This window comes from Cucurbita pepo, chromosome LG04, assembly GCF_002806865.2.
Source record: "Cucurbita pepo subsp. pepo cultivar mu-cu-16 chromosome LG04, ASM280686v2, whole genome shotgun sequence".
NCBI lineage: Eukaryota > Viridiplantae > Streptophyta > Magnoliopsida > Cucurbitales > Cucurbitaceae > Cucurbita > Cucurbita pepo.
In genome coordinates, this window is record NC_036641.1 from 7,101,611 (window position 1) to 7,117,245 (window position 15,635).

Genomic DNA, 15,635 nt, shown 5'->3' on the forward strand with positions numbered 1-15,635 from the left:
AAATCGTGAGGCTAACAACGTAACTAACCAAAAAGAACAAATATCAGTTAGCGGTGGACTTGAGTTGTTATAGTTTGAGTCAACTTACATGCAGTTTGACTATTTTTTAAGAATAATTGTTTTGTCTAATTATATCTGATCGTTAAAAACTTGATCAAATTTCAATATCCTTATTACATTACGTATATGAATTATATTAGGTTAAGAAATCGTTTCGAATTAATCTTGCTCGTGGGTTTTACTATTTTTAGCGTTTAGAAAAATAAAACGATAACTTAATTTATAGAAAGCCACCTTCCAAGTTACTTTAACTCGAAGTATTAATAATAGCATTCGATATTGACTTTATTTAAATATTCTTGGTATCCAACCCAAAACATGAATTATAAAATTCATTTCCCTTTGACCAAAATCAACAACATTTTAGTATGCAAAACGATAATGTCACATCATCAAATCATATCAACAAGAGTGGATTATATTATTTAAAACCCGACGCGTTCATATCATCTTCATCCTCTTTTGAAGGATTATAACGTTTATCATATTTGACCTTCGTAGATCTCGATATCATATCATTATTCAACAACTTCATCACTATTCTAGCATAAACAAGTTACAATCGAATCGACAAAATGAGTGGAATGACAATCCCATTCTAAAAATATTCACGACATCTGATATGTTATGAACCTAAACGAACCCTGAAACCCTCATGGCTCAGCACCGCTACTATCGGAACTAATCTCGGGCGAGCTCATCGGAATCATCGAATTCGTTCTCAAAACGGTAAGAATCAACAAAAAGAGAGACACGAAAAGGGAGAGAAGAGCGAGAAGAAGAGCACAAACATGAGCAGCTTCAACTCCAACTTCTTTAGCATATTCATTACAAGCCAAAGCAAGCAATGAAAGAGGAAAAGAATAAGACCACCACGCCACAGTGAATTTCCTCATACATTTTCTAAAAAGCATTGGCCTTGAAACAAGAGACACAAACAAAAAAACCGAAACAAAAAACAAAATCTTTGAAAATGTATCGAATCTTTTAGTGATTGAGCTCCAAGCCAAGCTCGCCATGCTTGGAACAGCGAAGAACAAGAAGAACACCGGCCGTAAAATGGCTGGCAAGCTATTACTTCCGGCTAACCTTTGGTAAAGTGTCACAAAAAGCACTAAATAATGTGACATTCCGAGAGAAAACATGCATAATGATGTCTCCCGCCACCCCATCACGGCCAACGTCCGAGCTCCGGCCAAGTTTCCGATGACAGAAAGCTGGCTGGTTGGATTAGCAACGGTGGATAAAAATCTCTTTCCTTTTATGAACCATTGGCCATAGATTTTGACATCCAATATAACAATTGGAACTAAAAACACCCACATGAGAATTTCGTAAGGAAATGACTTAAATGGTGAGGATTGAAGCAAAAGAAGCCAAGAAATCCAAGGGGCAAAAAGGTAATTTACTCCCACTCTATGCAAGAACTCAAATTTCACTAATTTGAAATGGAAAAAGCATCTTAGAATGTAAATTAAAGAAAGGGATACCAAAATTAAGAGAGTTAATGACCATAACACCAAGAAAGCTGAATTGGGTAGCAATTGAAGGATCTTTCTAAGTGAATTTTGGCTTTGGATTGGTTGTTTGAGGATCTTCCATAACAAGGCTTGGCCACAAAGGGACATGCTGATTCTGAAGTAGCCTGCATGGAATTTGGCTAAGAATTGGAGGAAAAAGGATGGGTTTTTGGTTTGATTTTCATCCATTTCCATGTTTTTCTTGATGGGTTTCAAGAGATTTGATGAAAGTTTGAAGCTTTGTCAATGGTTCTTATATAGTGATTTTAAAAATAGGTGTTTGCGTGAGTTGTGGTTTTGAGGTAGCCAATTTGGACTTTGTGAGCTCCAAGAATCATTTACAGCTAGGTTTGATTCAATTCAACTAGTTGTACGGAGGATCGTACGCTTAAAAAAATTGTCTTGAGATCTGTTATCATTCCCTATATAAATATAATCTAAATATTTATTTAATCTACGAGATTGGACTGTGTGAAGATCTGTAACAAGGTAAGAAATCTCTACGAAAAATGAGGGACGGAGCAATGAGAGGTTCTCCCGATTAGTTAATCAAGGTTATTGTATTGTCCTCTTTCGAGCTTCTCCTTTAAAATGCATCTGTTAGGAAAAGATTTCCACACCCTTTAGAAAAGGTGTTTCGTTCTCCTCCCCAACCAAGGGAAGATATCACAGTTAGAGAAGGTAATTACATTCTTCGTCCCTGACCCTGTTTTTGTTCCCGTTGCTAACCATTATGGGCATTATCACATTCCGAACCCCATGAGAAAAACATCATAAATATTTGTCTTTTTTTTTTTTTCTTTCACAATTTTTTATTATATCTATTTTTGAGAATTCATCATTATCTAGCTAAGAATTATAAAATTTATATATATATATAGGATGGATGAAAAGATAAGAACCCTAATTTCTTGACTACTAAGTTTATGAGTTTGAAAAATGAGAAGTCAAATTGTAGTGTTATTTAAAGGAGAAAAAACCCCGCCGCCGCCGCCGCCTTACAAATCTAGAACAAAATGTTGCTATCTGATATGAGGAATGAGTGGGATTTGCAGGCTTTTTCATATCCGAAGAAGAAGACACATTTCTTCCTTCTTAAGCAAGTAGTCATAGCCGTCGTACCATTATAAGGAACGTTTTGTTTCCCTCTCAAATGAGTGGATTGTGAGATCTCACGTCGGTTGGAAAGGGAAACGAAACATTCCTTATAAGAATGTGAAAACGTAGTATAAGCATTTTAAACGTCCCAGAAGGGAAAAGTCCAAAGAGAATAATGTCGGCTAGTGATGAACTCGGGCTATTATAAATGGTATAAGAGCTAGTCACCGTGTGGTGTGCAAGCGAGGACGCTAGGTCCCTAAGGGGGTGGATTGATTCTGGGTCTCCAACGAGGTGGATTGAGAGATCCCACTTTATAAAGGTGTAGAAACTTCTCACAGCAGATGTGAAACATTCTTATAAGGGTTAAGAGGGAAAACTAAACATTTCTAAGAAATGTTTACGGGTGAAACATGAAAACCTCATTCTAGCCGACATGAAATCTCTCACTAACAGACACAATTTAAAACCATCACGCTGACGCTGACGAGGATATGTAACAAATCAAAATTAATACATTGCCATTCCTTTAAATATTTCTTCGATACTCCCTCCCCTATTTTTCATTTAAATGAGGATTCTCCACTTTACTCGAGACGGGTCTTTGACATTGAAAGTTAAATAGACATCTCTAGTTGTACAACACCGTTCTCTTAGATTGAATATAGACAAACGTTTCAGTTACCGTCCCACCATTTTAAGATATGGTTATGTCAAATTTACTTCCAATATTCTAATAGGTTTCAATTTTATTGAAGGATTTTGAAACGTTTACAAAAGTCTAAAGATAATATTATAACTTTTGATAGACTACATGATTGCTATAATACTCTTTCACAGTTTGAACTCACTTGTAATACTAATGTAATTTTTGTAAACATTGTTATAAGAAATGTAAATTTGAATTCTGATTTGGTAAGTAATGGGTACATACGATATCATATGGGTATTACTCTTATTAATTATTTGCTAGGGTTTTAACGACGACCACCACCCCCTCCACCGGACCCGGAGCCAACGCCGACGCCTTGACCTGATCCGCTACCAACTCCTATTCCAATCCCTATTCCTATTCCAAATCCTCCGCCGTGACCACCGCCGCCATGCCCTAAACCTCCTCCGGATCCAGCTCCTCCACCGGCTCCAAATCCACCTCCATGACCTGAACCTCCGCCTAGACCACCACCACCGCCTCCGCCTCCACCTCCGCCTCCTCCTCCGCCAGCCCCACTACCAACACCTCCACCAACTCCAAAGCCTCCACCATGCCCTGAGCCACCACCACTGCCGCCACCACCTCCGCCTCCGCCTCCACCTCCGCCGGCTCCACTACCTACACCTCCACCAACTCCAAAGCCTCCACCATGGCCTGACCCACCACCACTTCCTCCACCTCCTCCTCCACCACCACCACCGCCTCCGCCTCCGCCAGCCCCACTACCTACACCTCCACCAGCTCCAAAGCCTCCACCATGGCCAGACCCACCACCATTTCCGCCGCCGCCACCTCCTCCACCGCCTCCACCTCCGCCACCTCCTCCTGCACCTCCACCAACGCCACCTCCAGCTCCAAACCCTCCACCATGTCCAGAACCACCTCCCACTCCACCTCCTCCTCCAACACCACCACCGCCGCCTCCAAGCCCTCCACCCGATCCACCCCCTCTACCACCACCAAACCCACCTCCTCTACCGCCTCCAAAACCACCTCCCCTACCATATCGCGGTCCACGACCTCCATATCTGCCACCGCAGCGTCGGCCCCAACAATCATCATCTCTAAACCTACTCTTTTCAAGCTTGTTATCAGCAAGAGCAAGAGCACTCAAATGGAGCACAATGCAAATTACAAGAAAACCAAGAGAAACCCATTTTGGAGAGCCACCCATGGCTACCTACCTACCTTATTTCTTATCCAAAACACACTTTTAGCTTGTCCTTCGATGCTCACAAGTCTAACCATATATATAGGCTCCACTTTCACCCCATTGGAGGGTTGGCTCTTGTTCATGAGACGCGTTGGAGCGTTGGGAGTTGGCTAAGATCATTTAATGGCATATTTTCAAGTCAAAAGCACACTAACATGGGTCCCATCTTATCTTTATCCCGATCAAGATGATAAGCTGTAACGACCCACGCCTACCGCTAACGGATATTGTCCTATTTAGGCTTCCCCTCAAGGCTTTAAAATGCGTCTGCTAGGGAGAGGTTTCCACGCCCTTAGCCCAGCGTACCCAGCGTCCTTGCTGGCACCCCGCCTTGTGTCTACTCCCTTCGGCGACGCGTTTGCTAGGGAGAGGTTTCCATACCCTTAGCCCAACGTTCTTGCTGGCATACCGCCTCGTGTCTACCCCTTTCGGGGAACAAGCTTCTTGCTGGCACACCGCCTCATGTTTACCCCTTTCAGGGAACAGCCTCCTCGCTGGCACATCGCCCCATGTCTCGCTCTAATACCATTTGTAGCTCTTTAGGCTTTCCCTCAAGGCTTTAAAATGCGTATGCTAGGGAGAGGGTGTTTCGATCTCCTCCCCAACCGATACGGAATTTTACAATCCACCCCCTTTAGGGCCCAGCATCCTTGCTAGCACACCGCCTCGTGTCTACCCACTTCGAGGAACAGCTTCCTCGTTGTCACATCGCATTGTGTTTAGCTCTGATACTATTTGTAACGGTCCAACCAAGCCCATAGCTAGCACATATTGTCCTCTTTGGACTTTTCCATCCGAGTTTCCTCTCAAGGCTTTAAAAGTCATATGCTAGGTGTTTCGTTTTCCTCTCGGGCCGATGTGGGATTTCACATGAGCATTCGGATTCAAAGATCCCATCAGCATCATATTTCGTCGGCAATGGGCAGCAACGACCGTGTCAACCGCACCAGCCCGGTGTGGCAGTTGGGGCCATCGTCGGTACGCAACAATAAATGAAGAACACTCACTAAAAGCTATTCAAGACTTTGCCTTTGCAACTTGCATGCATGAATTGACCTAAAAAAAAGCCCATATTTATTTATATCGCTATCGATTAATCACTCCCTGTGCTCTTCCAATCAACTTGGCTGATAATTTAGCCTCATTTCCACGTTATGTAGAACAAAAACTGATGATCATCACGAGAACACTGAAATGGCTTATTCTTTGGTTTAATCGAGCGGAAAGGCTAGGTAGCTAGCGTTCTCGTGATTGCTCATTGGCTGACTAAGACGATTTCCCTCACTCTCAAGCTACTAATAAGATTGTTTTCAACATTTCTCCAGTGACACTCCCAAATTGATTGCTATCGTTTTCTTACTCAGTGTACATTTCTCAAGTATATTGTGACCACCGCTAATAGATATTGTTCGCTTTGGCCCATTATGTATCACCGTCAACCTCAAGGTTTTAAAACGCGTCTACTAACAGAAGTTTCCACACCCTTATAAAGAATATTTCGTTCCTCCCTCCAACTGATGTAGGATCTCACAATCCACCCCCTTGGAGGCCCTAGCATCTTCGCTGACACACCACTCGATGTCTAGCTCTAATACACTTTGTAACATCTCAAGCCCACCATTAGTAGATATTATCCACTTTGACCCGTTACGTATCACTGTCAGCCTCACAATTTTAAAATGCGTTCGTTAGGGAGAGGTTTTCACACTCTTATGAGAAATGTTTTATCCCCTCTCTAACCAATGTGGGATCTCACATATATATACTCACAAAAACATCATCTCCCGCTTATATATTCATAATCTTCTAATATCAGACAATATCATACAATTGATAGAGCAATATATTGTATTCGAGCTCTCAAAGTTCGAGTACTAAACTTGCACAAGAGAAACAAGCAAGAATCAAAGCAATAAACTGGCGAGCCAAAAAAATGTTGAAACAGAGACTCATAGACAGAACAAACGACGTAAAAAACGACCGAGCTTTCAAGTTGAAGTATAGACTAACATGTTTGACAGAAAATCACCTAAATCTTTGAAAAGATTGATTGCTGACATGAACTTTTGTTGCTTTACAGAGGTCGAGTGTTAGAGACCGACTGCTCGACCACATTTAAGAGCATTGCTCGGTATTGGATATTCGTCTCGCCACGAATTCACCGGCGAATATACACGAAGATACAGCTGCTGTCCCAAGTACTGGCGAACCCAATTCTCAGACCTTATGTTCCACATTCCCACGTTGTCCAAAGGCATGTAAACTGCAGTCCATGACTTTGGATACACCTATAGTTCATAAGAAATGTGTTAGAACCAAACATACCCCGGATCTCGAATGGAGCCAAATCAAGACGTTCGATATTCTAAGCATGATATCGAATCCGATCAGCGACAAACTAGGCTGCTACCTGAACGGTACATCGAGAGATCGTGTCTCGTAAATTGTAAGTCAATCTGCTGGCTGGTGTCCATTCTCCTCCGTCCATCCTGATGAGCGTTGAAACATATGAACCAAATTGGCTTAAGAAATCGGGTTTTCAACGAAGTTGGATTATGAACATAAAAAAAAAAACGTACCCCACGACGAAGAAGTTGTGTCCATCGACGTGCCATGACTGCTCGGTATCTTCAGGATTCTCAAATACAACCTCAGCGTAGCCTCGAAAATCAGCAGCTATGACAGAAGTCTGAAGGTAGGCACCACTACCAGTGGGATAGTCAGGGATACTTCCAAGAGAGAACACACCAGAGATCTTGTAATAGTCAGCAAGTTTAAGAGGAGTATCAGCTGGAATGAAGGACGCACTGTTGACAGCATATCTTTGCTTGCCATTGATGATTGGAGCAGTGCTTTGAAGCCTTATTGTATGAGTGACATTGATTAATCCGTAATGATAAGAACCTTGGGGATTCGGTCTTGGACCGTTTGCTGTCAGATTACGCCTGGTTCAATTAAGGACGAGTCAGAGTAAGTATGGCACAACAGAGTAAAAGTGTAATAGCCTAAGTCCACCGCTAACAAATATTGTCCTCTTTAGGCTTTTCTTTCTGGGCTTTCCCTCAAGGTTCTAAAACGCGTCTACTAGGGAGAGGATTCCACATTCTTATAAGGAATGCTTCATTCCCCTCTCCAACCAATGTGGGATCTCATAATCCACTCTCCTTGGAGGTCCAGCGTCCTCGCTGATACACCGCTTGGTGCCTGGCTCTGATACCATTTGTAACAGTTCAAGTCTACCGCTACATATATTGTCCTCTTTGGGCTTTCCATTCTAGGCTTCCCCTCAAGATTTTAAAATGCATCTACTAAGGAGACGCCACGCTCTTATGAAAACAGAACAAAACATCTAATTTGAGAAAACTAATGAAGCAGCATACATCATGCTAACTACAAGAATGCAATGGAGACAACATTAAAACAGAGGCAGATACCTGAGAGACCGGGCTTGTTCGAGTGACCAATCAGTTTGAATTGTCGGTCCACCGGGAGGAGGTCCAGAGACACTAGCTGCCGCATTACTGTAATGAAGAGTGGAGGTGGTTGTGAGAATTTGGGACGTAAAACGCGTAGATACGACAATGTAGTAATCTTGTGGCGGCTGGTCAGCTGTAACCAAGACAGAGTAGGATTGCCCAAGATGAATATCAAGGGATTCATAAGTGTTCTGGAGGGTATGAGTTCCTTCAACCTCAACCAGAAGCATTTTGTGGCCTTGTATTCTGAAATTAATAGCAGTTATAAGCCCCACATTCGATATCCGAAACCTGTAAGTCTTGCCTGCAAGACAATTTATGCAACAGTTAGTATGAGATACCACATCGGTTGGAGAGGAAAACGAAACATCCTTATAAGGGTGTGGAAACCTCTCCCTAGCAAACGCGTTTTAAAAACTCTGAGGAGAAGCCCGAAAGGAAAAGCCAAAGAAGACAATATGAAAACAGTATCTGCTAGCTGTAGGCTTGGACTGTTACAAATGGTATCAGAGCCAGGCACCGGGCGATGTGCCAGTGAGGAGGCTGAGCCCAAAGAGGGTGGACACGAGGTGGTATGCCCTCAAGGACGCTTGGCCTTGAAGGGGGGTGGATTGGGGGGTTTCACATCGATTGGAGAAGAGAACGAGTGCCAGCAAGGACGCTAGGCCCCAAGGGAGTGGATTATGAGATCCCACATCGGATGGGTGTAAAAACATCTTCCTAGAAGACGCGTTTTAAAAACCTTGAGCGAAAGCTCAAAGAGAACAATATCTACTAGCGGTGGGCTTGGACTGTTACAGTTAACGGTTACCGTGTTTATATTCTTAATAACAATGTACCTTGTTCAACAGTGAAAGTGTTTCCATTTAGACCACGACCATTGATGAGAAGTCCATCAGGGAAAGGAAGATCACTACCACCATCTAAAATGGCTCTCAAATCCTGCAAGCATATGTTCAAACAGCCATTGAAAAAGACATTCCAGCATAACCTTCAAACTGTTTAATCAGGAAACAAAGCTTACAGTGTGGTTTTTTGAGTACCAATCGCCAGCCAGAACAGTAAATTCTCCAGCAGGAGTAGCAAATGGGACAGGAATTATAGAACGGCTCTGAATTTTGAAGCCACCAAAGGCACCAGCAGCCTTGTGGAAGGCCAAAGAAGGGAAGTAGAAGTAGCTACCAATCTGATCTTTCACTTGCAGAACATAAGTGAAATTCCTCCCCGGTGGGATGGGGCAGTTCGTGCCATAAACTCCATCCTGCCAAGAGTTTCTTCTCTGTTGAATCCCATTCCTATTCAGTTTACACAGAATAGCAAGTAAAGACAAAGGTCTAAAGTAGCTACAAATTTGTTATCTGCTTTGACTCGTTACCCATTATGTATCACCGTCAGCCTCACATCTTTAAAACGCATCTACTAGGGAGAGGTTTTCGTATCCTTATAAGGAATGCTTCGTTCTTCTCTCCAACCGATGTGAGATCTCACAATCCACTCCCCTTGGGGGCCCAGCGTCCTCGCTGGCACACCGCTCGATGTCTGTTTCAGCCCATTACGTATCACCGTCAGCCTCACATTTTTAAAACGCGTCTACTAGGGAGAGGTTTCCGCATCCTTATAAAGAATGCTTCGTTCTTCTCTCCAACCGATGTGAGATCTCACAATCCACTCCCCTTAGGGGCCCAGCGTCCTCGCTGGCACACCGCTCCATGTTTGTTTCAGCCCATTACGTATCGCCGTCAGCCTCACGGTTTCATAACGCATCTGTTGGAGAGAGGTTTCCACACCCTTATAAAGAATGCTTTGTTCTCCTGCCCAACCGACGTGGGATCTCCCAAAAGGTAATTAGAACGAGAATGTTCAAACCCAAAGTCACAAACGTCCAGAACTAAGCAACTTTAACTTTGGGAAAACCCAGGACAAAAAAAAATGAAATATTTCCAACATTAAATTATTACAGTAAAAACAAATGACTCTAAACGACACCGTTCTGTGTTCCCCCTGATCCCCACTTGGGCAAATTTTCATTTCCTGTTGTAATAATTTCACTGCACGAAAAACTCTGTAGAATAATGTGCAAGTCTATTAATGATCAATTCAATTCTACGCTTCGTTTTTCAAACATGTCAGCCCTTTTCAAGATTCAAACCTGATCGATTACAAAGCCCACGTCGATTGGGGTGGAGAACGAAACACTCGAGGTGTGGAAACATCTGCCTAGTAGACGTATTTTAAAGAACCAAAGAGGACAATATCTATTAGCGATACGCTTAGACTTGGGTTGTTACAAGAAGACTATGGATTAACACCTAGATGTTCAATGAAAGAACTATGAATCAAACAAGAAAGGGAAGTGGGCATTTCATCATACAAGTTATGAGCAAAAAATGGAAGAGTGTAAACAAAAGAAAACCAACCAAGAGATCAGGAAAGGCTCATCCAAGCTATTGAAGACATTGATAATCAAGTTCTCATTGGTAACCGATTCAATCTGTGGCCCTGGAAATTGCCCATTAATCAAAATACCCTGAAAAAAAGAAAGCAAGAACACAACCAAAGATTCTTGTATCATACATCTCCAAGCCAAACAAGAAATGGGTACCACATTGATACAGAAATGATACCTGTTGCTTCACTCCAAGAGGCCAAATGTCACCATAGGTGACATTCCATGTATAAAACCTATATGGGTCCTCGCCATTGATGCAGCTCAAGCTCAAAACCAAGAACAAGAAAGTGAATGACCAGAAGAATCCGATCCCTCTCATTCTCTCTTGAAACAGGGCTGCGTGGGAGTGAAGAAATGGAACAAAAGTCCAAGAAATGGGGATTGCGATTGCCCTTTATCTTTGAAAAGCTATGGGGTTAGTACTTAGTCGCTAAGGTTTCTTTTAGGCCATGGAATCTCTGGCTTTGAGCTTTCTTGACTGCCTTTGGACGAAATTGTAGGCTATGTCGGTGAGGGTAAGAAGTGCATCAGAGGCTTCCAAAGGGTATTGGGAATCGAAATTACAATTACAAGATTATTAGCTATTAAATTGGGTCACCACATTCAGTTGTCAGCTCAATAATTTTTTTCACCCGTACTGGTTGCCCGAAGGAATTCATTAGCTCCTTATAAGTCAAGTTGAGGCATAAACAAGATTAAAGGTAATAATGATATCATTATGAGTGTTAGAGATAGGCTCGAAGAGGGTCAAGTAGGGCCCTGGGTCATAATCTCAAAAGTTTGAGTTTTGGTATGAGTATCGGCATACGGCTCTGGAGTTCAGTCGTATATATGAAATATGAAAGCTTACCAAATTTACGACCATTTGTCAAAATCATGTCTATGGAGAGGCACAAGTATGTGGACTGTGTTATCGAGAATCAAAACAATGAAATAAGATGCAACATTGCATTTGAAGGACTTTGGCCTAGAGTAGAGACAAGGTCGAACTTTAGGATTTGACCCAGAGTAAGGTAAGTATGCTAGAGTCACAAATAAGTGCGCATACACGTACCAGCAATATGTATGACCAAACAAATCTTAGTTTTCGCATGGGTTGTACTTGGTCGAGGAACAAGAACCTTGCCTAAGATCCAATAACCCGCTAAGCCAAGTGAACAAACCTAGTAGTTTGAATTCTTAAAAGTACAATAGTGACAAGGTACAGTGAGTTAGATAGTTTAGATATACGGTGTGTAACAACCCAAACCAACCCACTGTTAATAGATATTGTCTACTTTAGCTCATTACGTATCGCTTTTTAAAATTCTAACTCGATAGTTTGGATCGAGTATTTAGGTTACTCAACGAGTAGCGGAATTGAAAAACAATAGGCGCCGACAGATCGTGGAAAAAGACATACTTGGACAATAATTGCTTTAGACCATCTTCTTCTCTTTTACAACTGGATCTAAACATAACCTAACCACATCAGTCCCTATCCTTTCAATTATTCCATTTCTAAATTAAATAATAAAAATAAAGCTCTTTTCCAAATTTTTAAAATTATAATTAATTATTAATTTATAATTTTAAAATTTTAAATCAAATAAATTCAGAACTAAATTTGTAATTTAATTGTAATTTAACGGTTAAATTATATTCTTTTAACTTTATAAATTTAAATTTTTGACATTTTTTTAATTTAAAATTCTAAATTTGTAGAAATCTTGAATGGTTCCAAGAAGATAAGATAAAGAGATTACTTTTATGTTTTTTTTCTTTGGCTTTTTCTTTTATTCATCCTTTCCTTAATTGTGTATGAAATTTGTTCTTTATTTTTTCTATATTTTATTATCAATCTTCACTTATAAGTTAACTTTCTTTTCCCAAAGCTCATGACCCGATTTTTCGATTGCTCGTTGATCTGTTTAATTAGGCTTTTCGATCATTGATGACTCACGATTTTCTTTTAACAATCTAGGGTTGATATCGATTTTAGGTGGCTATTGTAATTTTTATCCGTTGAGCAACAACCCTTTCACCCGATTTCATGAATCACGAAAGTCAAGTTTCGTCGTTGCTCAACGAATAGGCTTACCGTAATCAAGCTCTCTTCTGTCTTTGCACTCAAGAGAGAATCTCAAAGATCCAAAAGTATAAGAAAATTTCGATTACAAAGCAGAAAAAGGTTTCATCTTTTCAATTTAAACAAAAATTATGACGGAGAAGTTTTATGATATCTCACATTAGTTAGAGAGAAGAACGAAACATTTTTATAAGGGTGTAGAAACTTTTCTTCAACCGACGCGTAATGAGGAAGCACAGAAGGGAAAGCCCAAAAACCTTGAAAGGAAGCCCAGAAGTGAAAGCCCAAAAACCTTGAAAGGAAGCTCAGAAGTGAAAGCCCAAAGAGGACACTATTTGGATGAGCACGGATTCCGCCGTATAACTCTGAAAAAACGCGTTTTAAAGCTTTGAAGGAAAGTTTAAAGAGAACAATATCTCCTAGCGGTGGGCCTGAGCCGTTACAAGTTTATTTCTCTAAAGAAAAGTGTAGAAAATGAATGAAAAAGTGTTACCGAATTAGGGTTCATCTTCGTGATCATCTGAAGCTGAAGACGAGAAAGAGCTAGAGAAGGAGATATTGACTCGGCTCAACTCCAGGGCTACTCTGATCTTCTCATTAACTCAACCATGGCTGGCTGGATTCAACATCTCCAAATTTTGGCTTCTCTACCACTCATTGACTTTCATTTTTATCCTTAATTTCTTCTCAAACATAAATGTTCGGTTTGTGTTTGTGTTTGTGTTTGGTTAGAGTTACGTGTTCAAATGTGTCTGCTTGCATGTTTACCATCCTAACTTTTGGATCTTTCCAATAGCCCACGTTCACAGCTAGCCAATATTGTCTACTTTATAAGGAAAAAAATGTTTAATTCCCATCTTCAACCAACGTGGAATCTTAGTCCACCCCCTTCAGAGTCTAACGTCCTTGCCGGCACACCGTTCGGTGTCTGGCTCTGATACCATTTGTAACAGTACAAGCCCACCACTATCTCACAGTACACCCTCTAGGAGGCCTAACATCCTCGTTGGCACACCGATCAGTGTATGGTTCTTATACCATTTGTAACAATCCAAATCCACTGCTAGTAGATATTGTCTGATTTTGCCTGTTACGTATTGTTATCAACCTCACGGTTTTAAAACACGTCTACTAGGAAGAGGTTTCCACATTCTTATAAGAAATGTTTTGTTCCCTTCTCCCACCAATGTCGGATCTAACCATCCACCCTCCTTGAGGGCCAGCGTCTCTTCATTAAAATAGATTTATATCCACAATTTATTGAACTAGATATTCATGAATAACGAACAAAGTGGAGGATAAATGATCGAAAGAAGCAGTCACATCAGCTAAACCTACAATGACTTTTTTCTTTTAAAAATATTACATCACACACACTGAAGATGAAAATTCGAATCTTTATAACTGTTAAGAGATAAATATGTTTTTTACTCTCGAGCACGAGATTCGAGATTCAAATCTTTAATCAAACATGTTTTATCAAAATAAGCTAAATGAGTGATTTAATTTATGAAAATATACTAAATAGATATATAAGAAAATTAAGTAGGGACCTCCATGTAGGCAAAGCTTATTGGTAAGGTGGCAGCCACGTAGGCGCCAAATGCGAGGACAACATTTTAGGTATTTGATGTGGACGGGTCATCTAAAGGGGTTAGTTGGACTATGACTAGACTTTGTGGGAGCCCTCTCACACCCTCCAGATAAAATTCAAAATCAAATCACCGCTAGCAAATATTGTTCGTTTTGACTCGTTATGTATCACTACCAACCTCACAGTTTTTAAAACTAGGGAGAGGTTTCCACACTCTCCGACCATGTGGAATCTCACACTGACTTAATCGGAACATAACTGAATTAGTGTATAAAACATCTATTATTATTTCAAATGTCGAAAGTTTGATCCTTATTTAAAAATTGTTTAACTAAAAAAACGATAATAATAATCAATTCAAAGTTTGAATTTTCATCACGGTTTCAATTTATAGCAGTGAAATTCTTAGATTTGATAAGTGAATCAATTGTATAAAAGTTTATGAGCTTAGTTGATACAATTATAGGTCTCCACGTGCATGAACAGTAACGAAATAGATGGTAAAAATTGATACCGTTATGAAAATTTAAGGGTATAAATTGATTTTTGTCGGTATTCGAGCTAGCTTGTATGTAACACCCCCACTATTTTCATTTTCTCCAACTTTTTATAGACTAAAATAAAATTATAGGTAAAAAAATAAAATTAAAATAAAGCGAATTAAATTTATAGGGCCTTTCATATATATATATATATATATATATATATATATATATATATATATNTGGGCCACGATTATACTTACTTCGGCCCAATAGTTTGGGGCTGCGTACAACTGAACTAAACCTTCTCCCTCCGACGGCCCATTTTCAAATTTCGGGCCCATCTTCTTTTCTTCGCGCTCAATTGCAATACTCGAGATATGTTCGAGATATGTTGCAACTGACTCAACCCGACCCAACCCATGAACACTCCCGTACTCAATTGAAATACAATTAAAAATAAATGTGAGATAAATCAGAGAAAAAATGTCTAGGAGATTTGATTTTAATGGAATCAATTAATTGAAACTAAGATTATAAGTTTAAAATAAATGTTACAATTTTTCGTCTCGAACATAATTGAATTGTAAGCATGTTATAAACGGGATGTTTCTATTTTGATTCATTTACATTAAAGACTTTGAATCTACTTCTAAATCTCGAGATCTTACGAAATAAGTTACAACCTAAATTATCGTCCTCGAACATAAATTTAGAATCATCAGCATTTAACGAGTGACGAAAGAATTGAAAGCATATAAAAGCCGTCAATCAAATATTCGATTGATATATTTATCTAAACTAGAAGGTTATAACAATCCCGAAGATTACGATTTAGCTCACACGTTCAAAGCTTCAACTACAAAACTCAATACAAATTCCATAAGAAAAATATAAATTTGAAAGAAGAGCCTATGTATCTCTACAACTCACGCTCACTGTTATCTGACATTATCTGTT

The 15,635-nt window shown here is 40.1% G+C and overlaps 3 protein-coding genes across 3 annotated transcripts; all 3 read right to left on the minus strand.

The window, feature by feature from the left end:
- Nucleotides 1–713: 713 nt before the first annotated feature.
- LOC111793826 (S-type anion channel SLAH1-like) lies at nt 714–1,775 on the minus strand. Its single transcript, XM_023675877.1, has one exon. The coding sequence runs from the start codon at nt 1,773–1,775 to the stop codon at nt 714–716; it is 1,062 nt and encodes a 353-aa protein (XP_023531645.1).
- A 1,880-nt stretch (nt 1,776–3,655) lies between these two features.
- LOC111792932 (glycine-rich cell wall structural protein 1-like) lies at nt 3,656–4,567 on the minus strand. The gene has a single exon (XM_023674560.1). The coding sequence runs from the start codon at nt 4,565–4,567 to the stop codon at nt 3,656–3,658; it is 912 nt and encodes a 303-aa protein (XP_023530328.1).
- Nucleotides 4,568–6,372: 1,805 nt separating this feature from the next.
- LOC111794059 (L-ascorbate oxidase homolog) lies at nt 6,373–11,152 on the minus strand. Its single transcript, XM_023676177.1, has 8 exons — nt 10,707–11,152; nt 10,500–10,609; nt 9,107–9,377; nt 8,922–9,024; nt 8,041–8,386; nt 7,186–7,551; nt 7,017–7,095; nt 6,373–6,894 (listed from the first exon to the last, which is right to left on the minus strand). Exons 1-8 carry the CDS (start codon nt 10,848–10,850, stop codon nt 6,697–6,699), a joined length of 1,617 nt encoding a protein of 538 aa, XP_023531945.1. The 5' UTR covers nt 10,851–11,152; the 3' UTR covers nt 6,373–6,696.
- Nucleotides 11,153–15,635: the final 4,483 nt, after the last annotated feature.

Coding starts and splice junctions, on each gene's coding strand:
- LOC111794059 (XM_023676177.1), bottom strand. CDS start 10,850: ATGAGAGGGATCGGATTCTTCTGGTCATTCACTTTCTTGTTCTTGGTT. Junction 7,096..7,185: donor CACAACTTCTTCGTCGTGGG/GTACGTTTTTTT, acceptor AACGCTCATCAG/GATGGACGGAGGAGAATGGA. Junction 6,895..7,016: donor TCTCTCGATGTACCGTTCAG/GTAGCAGCCTAG, acceptor TATGAACTATAG/GTGTATCCAAAGTCATGGAC.
- LOC111793826 (XM_023675877.1), bottom strand. CDS start 1,775: ATGGAAATGGATGAAAATCAAACCAAAAACCCATCCTTTTTCCTCCAA.
- LOC111792932 (XM_023674560.1), bottom strand. CDS start 4,567: ATGGGTGGCTCTCCAAAATGGGTTTCTCTTGGTTTTCTTGTAATTTGC.